Source organism: Austrofundulus limnaeus, unplaced genomic scaffold (genome assembly GCF_001266775.1).
Source record: "Austrofundulus limnaeus strain Quisiro unplaced genomic scaffold, Austrofundulus_limnaeus-1.0 Scaffold52, whole genome shotgun sequence".
NCBI classification, from domain to species: Eukaryota; Metazoa; Chordata; class Actinopteri; order Cyprinodontiformes; family Rivulidae; genus Austrofundulus; species Austrofundulus limnaeus.
Window position 1 is genome coordinate 1515342 of NW_013952454.1, and position 13101 is coordinate 1528442.

At 36.7% G+C, this 13101-nt stretch overlaps 1 protein-coding gene across 1 annotated transcript in view; it reads right to left on the reverse strand.

Moving 5' to 3' along the window:
• Positions 1-1426: 1426 nt before the first annotated feature.
• plekha8 (pleckstrin homology domain containing, family A (phosphoinositide binding specific) member 8) overlaps positions 1427-13101 on the reverse strand; it is a 16226-nt gene continuing 4551 nt past the window's right edge. The window contains exons 7-13 of the mRNA XM_014008745.1: positions 10594-10712; positions 8119-8458; positions 7384-7469; positions 5446-5504; positions 4914-5115; positions 4757-4818; positions 1427-2783 (exon numbers count right to left, since the gene is read on the reverse strand). Of these exons, the coding sequence (XP_013864199.1) occupies positions 2586-2783; positions 4757-4818; positions 4914-5115; positions 5446-5504; positions 7384-7469; positions 8119-8458; positions 10594-10712 (1066 nt within the window). The 3' untranslated portion in view covers positions 1427-2585. The remainder of the gene's footprint in view (positions 2784-4756; positions 4819-4913; positions 5116-5445; positions 5505-7383; positions 7470-8118; positions 8459-10593; positions 10713-13101) is intronic.

The window sequence follows — 13101 nt, forward strand, 5'->3', positions numbered from 1 at the left end:
GTGAAATATTATTTAAATTCTGACTCCATCTCTCTGATGACTCAAAATAATCCAAAGTAACATCGGATTCTTTACAGCCTGTGCTGTCAATCATTTTAGCCACATTGTTTACATAGACATTCCCCTTTGACCTCACTTCCTGTTTCTTCACATGCAAATATCTCAACAACCGTTCATCTCAGCAGCGTGAAATTCTTTTTGCAATATGTTGTTAATGTTGGGTTTCCAAAATCACATTCATATTTATTACAAAAATTGGATGTCACAGGCACTTTAAGGTTCTCATCCTGTCTTAAAGCCTCTCAGAGAGGAGTCTGTTTGGAATCCAGGTGAGGAAACAGCAGTTGTGAACGGGCAGCCAGCCAGCATTGCAATTAGGATGTTTGAGGCTGGRCCTGACCATGTAAGTACGTTATGCTGTGGTCCTTTTCTAAATTGAATCATGACAATTTTGTCTGCGAAGATGCTTCAGTAAAAGCTTACCTTCCCCGTCAAGTGCATTCTCCCTGATCAGGCAAACACATTACTGTCCCCGATGTCTCAATGCAACATTAAATGTCACTAAAAAAAAATCTGACTCTTCGACTATATAATTAAAAAAAAAGATACAATTCTCTAATACCTCAAGTCAGTAGCTCAGAGTTTTTTGAAGTGGGATTCTGGTGAAATGTTATAAACAATATCTTACCTGTTGAGGATGGAAATTTTGTGAAAATAGTTTGACTAAAAATGGGCAAACAGCTAGTTTAAAGCTGGCTACAGAAATCTATTTTTACCAGAATTGCTACAGCTATCTGCTGCTGTTTGTGCTCCCAAATGTCCACATAAATATGATATAAACTTACAGTAGTGAACAGCATTATAAAATGGTTTCATGAGCTGCTATAAATTTATTGGAAATGTAGCTGTTTTGAGATGGCAGCAATCCACATTCAATCAAACCATTAGCTCATCAGTCTGGTCAGAATTTAACTTATTTTCGAACCAAGTTCAACAAGCTATCTACAGCAAGTTAAACATTCATTTCCAGAACTTTTCCTCAGAACTCCACATTTAGTGTTACCTTTCAGTATTTCTTCTTTCTGTTCCTTTTCTGGGACCAAAAATACAACCCTAGTGAAAATATTTTCATTTCCTAAAAATAAGACAAGAGAAACGATTATTGAAGAAGCTGTTCTGTGGAAACTTAAAACAAGGCAAAGATGATCATTTGAATTATAAATGTTATAATAAACATTTTAATTCTCATAAGACAGAAACAATAAGTGCAGCTACTAAACTATACCTAAATAATAATGTCACCTGTCTTGTCTAAGGCTAATTCTGAAACAAAAACATCATTTATTTGATAAATGCAGTCAATATTGTCTACATTTCCACTTTTAAAGATAAAATGTGAAGATTAGATTTAATTTTAAAGCTGGGGAAGAAGTTACACTTTTGTATTTATTGGGTAAAAATCAAACAGCATTTTATAAACATTGATATAAAAAATCAAAATCAATTAGTTGTTGTAAAATGACATTAGCACAACAGGACAAACATCATTTGCAACTGAAAACAAAATCAGTCTATTGCACAACTTTTACACAATCCTACCAGTTAGTTAAATCTACAGGATTTGTTGCAATCAGTGAACAAACAAAAATCCAAAAAAACATACAATAAAGCCCAGAGAGAATGTTTTTAGTTCCAGTTCACCTATAGGATCATTCACTGTACTTGGTTCAGTTCAAGCCCTTTGTCTTTATTCACTTTCTGCTGCTTCCTGTGTTATTTCTTACACAAAACATGCCCTCTATAAACATGCTAGGTTATAAATGTCCATACAGTCACACCAAAGTTAGACTTATTTTATTTTTTGCTTGTCCTTAATGAGAGCCTTATTACTTACACTGCAATAAATAGATTCAAAAACGTGTAAACTATGCAAAGGTTTGTGCAGAGAATGAACAGTAACATTTTATTCTGGGTTTGTGTTTCTGTAGGCAGCAGAAGCAAAAACAGTCACACAAAAACCGATTTTGGTCCCAGGAAAACGCACAATCAAAAACTAGTACTTAATGGGGATTGGAACAACTTGACATTGTTTCTGGCTCGAGCGCTTCGTTTCACAAAACTAAGGAAATATGGCACAACACTGCTTTAAAGATTTCTTTACATTCGTCTCAGTTTAAAGGGAAAAAAAACAATCTCGTTAATTTACAGGAAATAAATATTACGTAATTGTGTACCTACAACATGAATGATAAAAAAATGCAACAAATAAGGTTCAGAAACTTATGTCACTATTAATAATTATAGTTAGAGTCTGCATATTAGGATTTACAACCCTTTGACTGTAGTTGGTCTTTTGAACAAGACCTCAACATGATTTATTAAGACCAAACCGTCTCAATAGTTACTGCTTCGAAATAAACACCTTTATACTTTTAGACCCAGATCCTTGTTGAAGAGCTTAAACAACTCAAACTGCTGTTACACATATTAATGTGTAAATAACACTCACTTGATGCATTCAGCAGTTCACTGCTCTAAACAGGACAGGCTCCATCCTTCCTTCAACTCTGATCACTTCCTGTTTATCACACCACCTCGTCAGACTCCAGGTTGTTTTCTTCGTACAGCTCATCTAGGATGCACAGCTGCCTCTCCATGGCAGGCAGGTACATCCCCAGGTCCCTGTGCACGCTGCTGGTGAACTCGCTCCTCAGCTCGTCCCCCTCGCTCGACACTAAGGCGGCCGCGAAGCTTTGATAAGATGGAGCGGCTCGGAGCGCCAGCTGAAAGGCAGGAGGGAAGGAACTGAGCTTTAACGTAACACAAGCCCGTGGACTATTTCGCAGATACCGCCATCTTTACCTAGCACAAAGCACCATGGGCCAGTTTGGGGGCATCCGGTGCCGGTGTGTGAATTAAATGACTGAAAATGGGCGGTGTACTATGTTTTACCTGTGTATACTGTATGTGCAACAATGATCACAGATACATGAAAACAAGTTTAAATATTTAGAATTATTAAAACACAAGATAGTCTAGTACAGTGGTTCCCAAACTTTTTATCTTCTGACCCACAAAATATCCATGGCAAAAACTTGTGACCCCAAATATTACTGGTCTGAGTACACAAACTTCATTAATAACCCTAAAAACACAGGTTTTTGACTATCTAAACAGCTTTACACAAATATAAATACTTATTTATACTAATTTTGTGTTTTTGTAATAATTATATAGGGAAAATATTACACCATCACCCTTTAAATTGATTTCTGGAGATTATCCAAGGTGCTTCATGACCCATAATTGGGTCCCAAGCCCAACTTTGGGAACCAAAGTGCAGTAGTTCCCAAACTTTTCAGCTTTTGACCCACAAAATAACAGTAGCAGAGACCTGTGCCCCCAACTATTTTTGGATGATAAACATTTGTATCAGGTCAACTAAACATGGTAAATGGTAAATGTTTCTGAACTTATAGAGCGCTTTTCAAGTCCCTCCAGACCCCAAAGCGCTTAACATAACAGACATTCACCCATTCACACTCACATTCACACACTGATGATGGCAAACTACACTGTAGCCACAGCTGCCCTGGGGCACACTGACAGAGGTGAGGCTGCCATACATCGGCGCCACCGGACCCTCTGACCACCATCAGTAGGCAAGGTGGGTGAAGTGTCTTGCCCAAGGACACAACGACAGACAGCTGGACGGGGGATCGAACCAGTGACCTTCTGGTTCCAGGACGACTCGCCTAACCACTCCGCCACAGCCGCCCCACATGGGCGTAATAACAATATTTTTATACTACATTTATACATTTTTAAATATACTAACCTCACTCGTTTGTAACAACTAAGGCAAAAATGTAATTAATTCAGAAAATCTTTTCAGGACCCCACCTTGATGTTTCGGGACCCCATTTTGGGTCCCAAGCCAAACTTTGGGAAACACTGGTCTAGTAGATCTTGTGCTAAATATATTGACGTGGTTTACAGCAATCTAGGGTGCATATCACATTTCCTGACTACAGATCATTTTGACCACTTAATATTACAAATATAGGTATGGACTATCTAAAAAAACTCGACCATATAACAGTGTACAGTTTATTTAACAATAATATACACCATACAGAAAGCTATAGATCACAATAACAAATTCATTTATTACTGTTAAAACAAAAAYACATATTTTGATTTAATATTGAAGCCAAATTTGATGCGTGGCTAAAAGGTACTCAGAATTTAACAAATGATAGGTCAGCCTGCCTCAAGATTATATTTAGATTAAATGTTTTTCACCCAGCCCCACTGGTCATAATGCTGTTAGTATGATCACTACTGGGATTTTCTCTGGTAATATATTTAATATAGTGCCATACTATATATAATATAATATATAGTAATTACTACATTATATTAAGAGTGAAAATGTTGCACAGCAGTATGACCTTGCCTCTATTTTGCATCTCCAGTTTGCTGTTTTAGGYACTAATTCCAACATTTGAGCAGGTCAAAGTTCTGCACGAGTTTGTCCTTTTYCTGATTAGAAGTTGGTACCTCACGAACCAAATTAAACACTCTAAAATGTGCAACAATCCAAACTTTAAACTTTTATAGCCTGTCCCATCATTTACTTTTCTTTTGTTTGCCCCCAAACAATCACACAAACCATTGTGCGCCGCTTCCGGTGGGCGGCGCTAAACGGTATATGCGAAATAGTCCATTGTTAATGTAAGTAAGAGATACTTACAGCAAATACACCTCGTACAACCCACCCGTGGTACTGCCGAAGAGTCCTTCCATAAGCATTATCTGGATGGAATATTAAAAATCATCATACACAGCAAAAAAAAAAAAAAAAAACATTTATGTTTATAAATGTCCACTTCTTCAGCCCAGAATCTTACTTAATGCTGCCTGGATGTCCCGTTCCCCAGCGTTGACCTCTGACAGGAACTCCTTGAGGAACTTCAGGCCTCGTTTGAGCCACAGCAGAGCTTCGGTCGCAGAGTTGCGGACCTGAGCAACGTTCATCTGTAGTTCATGCAGTACGATGGACTGTAGTGTGGGGAAGCTGTCAGGGTCCGACATCAAYTTCTGCTGAATTTTCTGCCAGGAGGGGCGGGGGGGAAAGATGAAGGTGGTCTGAAATATATGCTTCAACTACTTTGACTTAACTCCTATTTCAGCAAATGAGTGTGGAAATTGTACATTTTATAACTCCTAGAATATACTGCATATTTAAAACTTTAGATTAAATTTCTAATAAAAAGTGATAAAAAAAGTAGATAAATGCAAAAATCCTCCATTTATACAAGAAATCATTCTCATTAATTGATTGTTTGACTCAGTATTTAAAATGTCATTTAGCTTTATTTTAAATGATAAATCTGTCATTAATCACAATTTGTTCATTGTTTCTTTAAAACGTGAACTTACCTTAATATTCCCAACAAAATCCATTTTAACTGGTGCAAAAACTGTGGATCCCAGTTTGTCTGAGGAAGAGAGAATTTAAAATCATTTCTTTGCTGCTTCTGGAGTTTGATTTTTATTTAAGGGGTTATATGATGAAGTGTTGATTACTTATTTAAATTAGTGTTTTTATAAAACCATCTCTAAAATTTTAAGATTTGTTGCATCTTGTAGCACATTATACAAGTTATGTTTAAATTATATTTAAGAGAGAGGAGAAAAAAATGTATCAGGATTTAAATAAAAGGTTCTGTGTGAGCTGAAAGCTTTTTACTGTGGCTTTTTTTTCTGATAACACTTATCTACAAATTGTTTCTTGTAACACTGTCTTCTTTTTGGAAATCATGAATCTTAAAAGGGATCCAAGATTAGTTGTAACATTAGACTTTATTTGATAAACATTTATTTTAACTGTAAAATAAAGACTGCAAAAATACTGTAGGCTGTTTAGTTTTTATAAAATTTTAATCTAAAAATGTAAAATTATATTTACATGGACGGAGCCATTTTATTTACACACAAAGCATTCTGGGTAAATGATGACGTGGATAGGTCCTCGGTGCGAGGCTGCTAGCGAGCTATATCCACCCTGAAGGTTAATCTTGGACAATATCTGATGATCGACTCTTTTAAATGAAACCAGAGAGCGTTGACAGAGAGGAGAAGGTAGAAATGACTCAGCCTGGAACTGAAAATATGGATGGAGGACAACAGAGCTGCTTCATGGAAGAAGAACCTCAGCTTAGCCTGTTAGCTTTAGCATTAGCCCCAACGCTATCACTTAATTTATTAGCTCAGCGCTACACATTCTCCTCTCGTCACTGAAGTCCTCCATCCACATGACAGAGAGGGGAACACAAAAATGACAGACTGCAACTGAAAATATGGATGGAGGACCTCACTTTAACTTGTTTGTAGTGCTAGCACTGAGCTAATACATATAAGGCAATATAGTGTTGACGCTAGTGCAAAGGCTAACAGGCTAAGCTGAGGTTCTTCTTCCATGAAGCAGCTCTGTTGTCCTCCATCTATATTTTCAGTTACAGGCTGAGTCATTTCTACTTTCTCCTCTCTGTCAACGCTCTCTGGTTTCATTTAAAAGAGTCGATCATCAGATATTGTCCAAGATTAACCTTCAGGGTGGATATAGCTCGCTAGCAGCCTCGCACTGAGGACCTATCCACGTCATCATTTACCCAGAATGCTTTGTGTGTAAATAAAATGGCTCCGTCCGTGTTAAAACATATTTTTTTAAGATTTACAAAACTAAACAGCTACAGTATTTTTACAGTCTTTATTTTACAGTTAAAATAAATGTTTATCAAATAAAGTCTAATGTTACAACTAATCATGGATCCCTTTAAGAAAACATCCAGTGCTGCTTGTTTCCAGCAGATCTTCCCACAAAGGAAAAATGACAAATGGACTCCCATTTATAAAGTGCTTTTTTTGTTCTTGTTGATGCACATTCAAAAAAAAATTGATGCTGTTATTTCTTCCATCTTTACATARCTGAGTATGAACTGAAYGCATTCATATTTTTACAAAAATACCTTTAAACCTGCTGATGTGCTGTTTGTGTTTCAGCTGATTTTTCTGCATATTAGCTCTGATCATAAATGCACGAGCCGATCTGTACGACAAACACTGACAAATGCAGCAGAGCCCAAAATAAAGCCACCGTTTTACAACCGCAGAAAAAATATATATGAAAACTGAAGCAGAAAGCTGCCACATCATTCATGAAAAATAAAAGCCATGCCAAGCACAAACAGGTTTAAAGGAGGGAATATTTTTTGTTAAAAGTCATAAAACCTGAAATGACCAAAGATGCAAATGAGCAGAGTGGAAAACAGGAAGAGGGAAGCAGATGAGAGAGGAGACTGAATGTAACAAGCCTACCTAATACAGGCACTATTGCATAGCATGAGTCCAAAAACTCTTGTGAGGGAATACCATTGTCGTCATCCAGTCTTATATCACTAAATCTAAAGGGGGAAAAAACAAGTAAAACAGATTCAAACAGCAGAATACATCTGGAAAACATTTAATATTTTATTCGACTACATCAACACAGAAAACAAAGGTACAAATGTCAAAACCCAAAAAAAGGTTTCACACAAAGTGTCATGCAGTTCTAGGCCTGAGAATACCTGAGGCTATTCTGTGTATTTGTCAACAATTCAACAGGATTTTATTTCTATAACAACCTAAGGTGCACTTGTTTACATCGACCACATCAGTGAGAAAGACAGAAAAGACTTCACACTTTTCTAGCAGAAGAGCCGAAATATGTCAGAAACACAAAGAGAACAAAAACAGAAACTTTACAAACCTACACATGAGATGAGTGCCTCTCTGTGACGTGATTAAAAGAAAATACACTAATAAATCACTTTGTCATGACATTCTGAGATGGTTCAGACCTATTTGTGACTTTGTTTTTCTTAAATTCAAACAAACTACGTTGCTGTGCAGTCAGAAGACTGGTGCTTTGGCTCAATGACGAGACTTAACATGTAGCTTAAACTGGTTTATTTTAATACTGTTAAACAAATATCGCGGCAATCCCACAACAAGCTTGTGATAAATTAAGCCTTTTAAGCAATGTGACTTTCCTGAGTGCCATTATCATACCTGTGGCTCATTGTGTTGAAGAAAGTTTCCACCTGCTCTGTGTCTGAATCTGCTGAATCCATGGGAGTCTCGTCTGCTTCATCATCGCTCTCTTCTTGGTCTAAAGTTTCTTTTTCCTCTCTGTGCTCGAGTTGGACAGCGTTCTCTTCCCTGCTTTTGTTGTCGTTATCTTTACTTTGGTCCACTTTGTGCAGCTGTTTCTTCTTCTTTTGGTCGGCAGCTTCGATCTCGTCTCCCTCTGCTGGTTGATCCTCGTCTTCATTCCCAGAGGCATTCTGGGTAACGTGTGWGGCGGGACTGACTCGCTCCTTGTGGTTGGATCTTTTGGATGATTCAAAATCTGCAAGAAACAAGTGAAGAGGATATATAAGGATACGAGAATAACGAAAATACAAAAAAAACGATTTTTTTTTTAAACGGACAGTTGTATTTGTAAAAACAAAAAAAAATAAACAATATCTGTTATATTCCGAACAACCTTAATTTTATTCATCAAGTCTAGGTTTAAGTGTACTGCTAAGGGAAATGTAAAAAGTACTACTGGACATTTTACTTTGATGAAATTAGGGGTGTCCTGACACTAGTTTTTCTCAAACCTAGTGCGAGTATAAATACAGTACTACCGTTTGGGTACTCACCTGAAGAAATTTATTGGGGTTTGTTTACTTACTGATTTTTAAAAGCATCACACATTCTGTAGGGATGTGGATACATTTTTTATCCTACACCAATATTAAATCTGACAGCGGATTCCAAAAGAACATAACAAACCATACAAAATAACACCAAAATCCTGTGATTATCTCAAGTATGAGGGAAGTTATTGATGTTTGTTTAAGTGAAATCAGCTAATTTTCTTGCTGCAGTTCACAGCAGAACCAATGTGACCACTTCACCTTGTTCTTATCTTTCTTTGCTCATAACTTCCTCAGTGTTCAAGATATTACCAAGAAATATTAGGAAAAGATTCATATTCTGGTTTTTGTAGGAAGCATCTTGTATCCTAAAAACTAATAAAACGCAATAATAACCAATGCAAAAGTAGCAGAAAAGGTATAAAATAATATTACATCAAATCAAATTAATGCGTCTTAGAAAGTAAGAAACTTAAAACAATTTAAAAACCATGTGGACATCTGTTTTGTAAACAAAGCTCCTCAACCAATGACAGCCTGTGAAATGTGTCAGGTGACGAAGACGTGCGTCAACACACTTTGCAACAAGCACTATTCCAGATTTTAAAAAAAACATACTTCGACGTTTCAAATCATTACCAAATTTGAAACAAGGGCAGATAAATAATGTTCTTCATGACAGCTTATCTCTTTAAGGGGTCACTAAAAAAAACTCGGGTGATTTAGTTTGATCCTATATTCAAAAAATTATCTCTTCAGAACGCATCGACAAAAACTAAAAACTCAAGGACGAGGCTGTAGCCAACTACCTGACGTCAGCACGCTTTGTTGGAATTCGTAGAAATAACGAAGCCAACGCACAGAGTAGCCTTGCAAAGTCTGATCACAGCAGTTTGGGAAGAAAACGGCAGCAGMTGCATCCTTACATCCTGTAGTTTTTCTTAGGTGAACCATGATATATTCTTATAAACTATTGTGTGATTTGTTCTGTGATTAAATTGATGATTTTATGTACAGACTGGTTTGGGTGGCTATAAAATACGTTTACACAGGGCAGGAGGTACTGTTAGGTTAGATGCATGCCTGGAAACACTTCAACACATAATAAAATGTTGATTTTTACACTAGGAAAGGAATTATGTCAGGAGACCAGGTTCCAGTCAAAGTCTGACCCTTTTAATGATGCAATGAAAATAGGTGGAGTCAGGTCCTGAAGGAAGTGATATACTGAATAATACTTCCTGGATGCTTTGCTGAATGCATGGGGAGAAAAGCATTAAACCTGCATTTCAGTCCAGCGCTGTGTTGCGTGGTTGTATGATCCTTTTCCTCACATTTAACCATTCACACATTGGTGTACTTTCCATCTGGTTGTGAACACGTAATGAAGTAAACAAACACGTTTAAATTTCATTTCACACTGATACAGAGTACTTAGAACTTACACAATTACTTTAAAAACACAAAATAAAAATTAAGAACAAGGTGGATCTCCTTACTTATGGCCCATCAGGTAAAATTATTTATGTACAGCAGGATGCATACTCTTTAAAATATAAATTAAAAAATATGATTTTCTTTTAACTTTTAATTTATTTTAAACATGGATCTGACAAACTTTTCACTTGAAATGTAAACTGTAACATATTCAACAGAGAACTGACACAAGTATTGGTATCAATCTCGAGTATCAGGGCATTTTGTACAAGTACTTGTAAAAAAAAATGCTGATATCGGACTCTATACCAATACCAGTATCGGTACTGAGACAGCACTAGATGAAAAGTACAGACATATATTTTCGTGTCAGAAATGGTGTGTGGCGGGAAACCTGACTGACCTGATGGGGAAGGATGGTGTTCTGATCTGTCTGGTTCATCAGGTCCCTCTACCCCAGAGTCCAGACTCTGGGTGTCGTGTCGAGGTGCTTGTCCTGAGGTTTCAGTCAAATCTTTCCACCTGGTCGGGGAATTAAAAGCATTTAGATTTAAAAAGAAAAAAATATATGACTGGGCGCTTAAGCAGTACCATCAAAAAGGCAGTACAGACAATGTTTTTTAAAGTGTGATGTAATTTTAATTATCCTGTCAGTGGGTATGGTATCTAACAAAACACATCACCTGTCAAGTTATTTTTGTAGCAGGACACTCGTTTAACCTGTTTGTTTCACCCTGGCTGCAACAACTTCTCATCTAAACACAGTTTGTACATATTTTGGAAACATTGCCTTTTGGATTTTGAGAAAGAAAACTTGTAAGTTAAAAATAAATTACTCAAAAATGATGGCAAAGCTTTGATTACAATCCCAAATTCCTGAAAGTTAAAAAGACATGTAAGATTAAAGAGATTAAAAAAAACAACAAAGCAGGAATGTGTTTCACTAAATTCTTACTCCAGTGACAGGAACAGATGATAATCTGGAATTACAGGATATATCTCTGTTAAGAATGCATTTAGGCATTCCACACACTAAATAGTTAGTTACAAGTTTTTTTCCATATTGTCTACGTAAAATGTGAATGTGTGTAACTTTAGCCGTCACTTTGTGTCACGCAGTTGCCTGCCAACAAGCACAACACCTGATGCAACCTAAACCCTAAAATCTCTCTCTACTACACTTTCTGTTTCCACAAATTGTCAGCTGCATTTGTTTAGTTTTTCTGACAATTTATTTCCCTTTTAAGGGTTTATTTAAAGGGATCCACGATTAGTTGTAACATTAGACTTTATTTGATAAACATTTATTTTAATTATAAAATAAAGACTGTAAAAATACTGTAGGCTGTTTAGTTTAGTAAATTTTTAAAAACATTTTAACACAGATTTTATTTACACACAAAGCATTCTGGGTAAATGATGACGTGGATAGGTCCTCAGTGCGAGGCTGCTAGCGAGCTATATCCACCCTGAAGGTTAATCTTGGACAATATCTGATGATCGACTCTTTTAAATGAAACCAGAGAGCGTTGACAGAGAGGAGAAGGTAGAAATGACTCAGCCTGGAACTGAAAATATGGATGGAGGACAACAGAGCTGCTTCATGGAAGAAGAACTTCAGCTTAGCCAGTTAGCTTTAGCAATAGCCCTGACACTATCACCATATATATGTATTAACTCGGTGCTAGCATGACAAACAAGCTAAACTGAGGTCCTCCATCCATATTTTCAGTTGCAGGATGTTATTTTTGTGTTCCCCTCTCTGTCATGGAGGACCTCAGTGATGAGAGGAGAATGTGTAGCGCTGAGCTAATAAATATATATAGTTGTAATATCGGGGCTAGCGCTAAAGCTAACAGGCTAAACTGAGGTTCTTCTTCCATGAAGCAGCTCTGTTGTCCTCCATCCATATTTTCAGTTACAGGCTGAGTCATTTCTACCTTCTCCTCTCTGTCAACGCTCTCTGGTTTCATTTAAGAGTCGATCATCAGATATTGTCCAAGATTAACCTTCAGGGTGGATATAGCTCGCTAGCAGCCTCGCGCCGATGACCTATCCATGTTATCATTTACCCAGAATGCTTTGCATGTAAATAAAATGGTCCCGTCCATGTAATATTTAGTTTATTTGCTGTAATATTGCTTCTCTAATTCCCACAAAGGACTTCAAATCTACAGAACAGGGCTATTCAACTGGCGGTCTGCAGGCCACAACCGGTCCGCGAGTGACTAAAGTTTGGCCTGCCAATTTGTTCATTCATCTCTTAAGCCCAAACCCCCGGTTTTCTACTTTAATTACTCTGTTATTTAAGTTTGACATAGACATGTTTGGTRTCTACAGAAGCATCATAATCTTGGCTAGAMGCTGGTAAAAACATTTCTATGCACACTCAAGACAGTTAAAATTACAAGCAGTTGAAAATAAAACTATGAGAGATCTTGTATATACATGCATGCTCACAACCGCACACAAACAGGTGTTTAAATCCTGGCTTTTCTGGTCAGTCAATGATTGAATGTGTGTGTGCATATATTAAATATTATATATCTTCAGCTATCAGCAAGATTATAAATCACTATTATTATATACATGTGCATTTTGTTGTTGTGTTTTTGTTCTCTGTTTCTGCAGGTGTGCAGCCAAGATGTCCGGTGTGTTGTCTTGTGTTTTCTTCATGAATTTTTCACATATCGTCAAATCTCTTTCACTGTTTCCCCACTACATTTCACCTTTTTCTTCTCTTTCTTTTTCTTCTTTAAAAAAGTCACTTATGATGAAGAAACTAAGAAATTAATATTCAGTACTGCTTTCTATCTAAGTGGCTTAAAAAAGAAAAACTATGAAAGTGAAAATATAATTGGTTTACAAATTTGGAAAGTCAGAGATGTCAAAATAATATTTGTGTTAAATA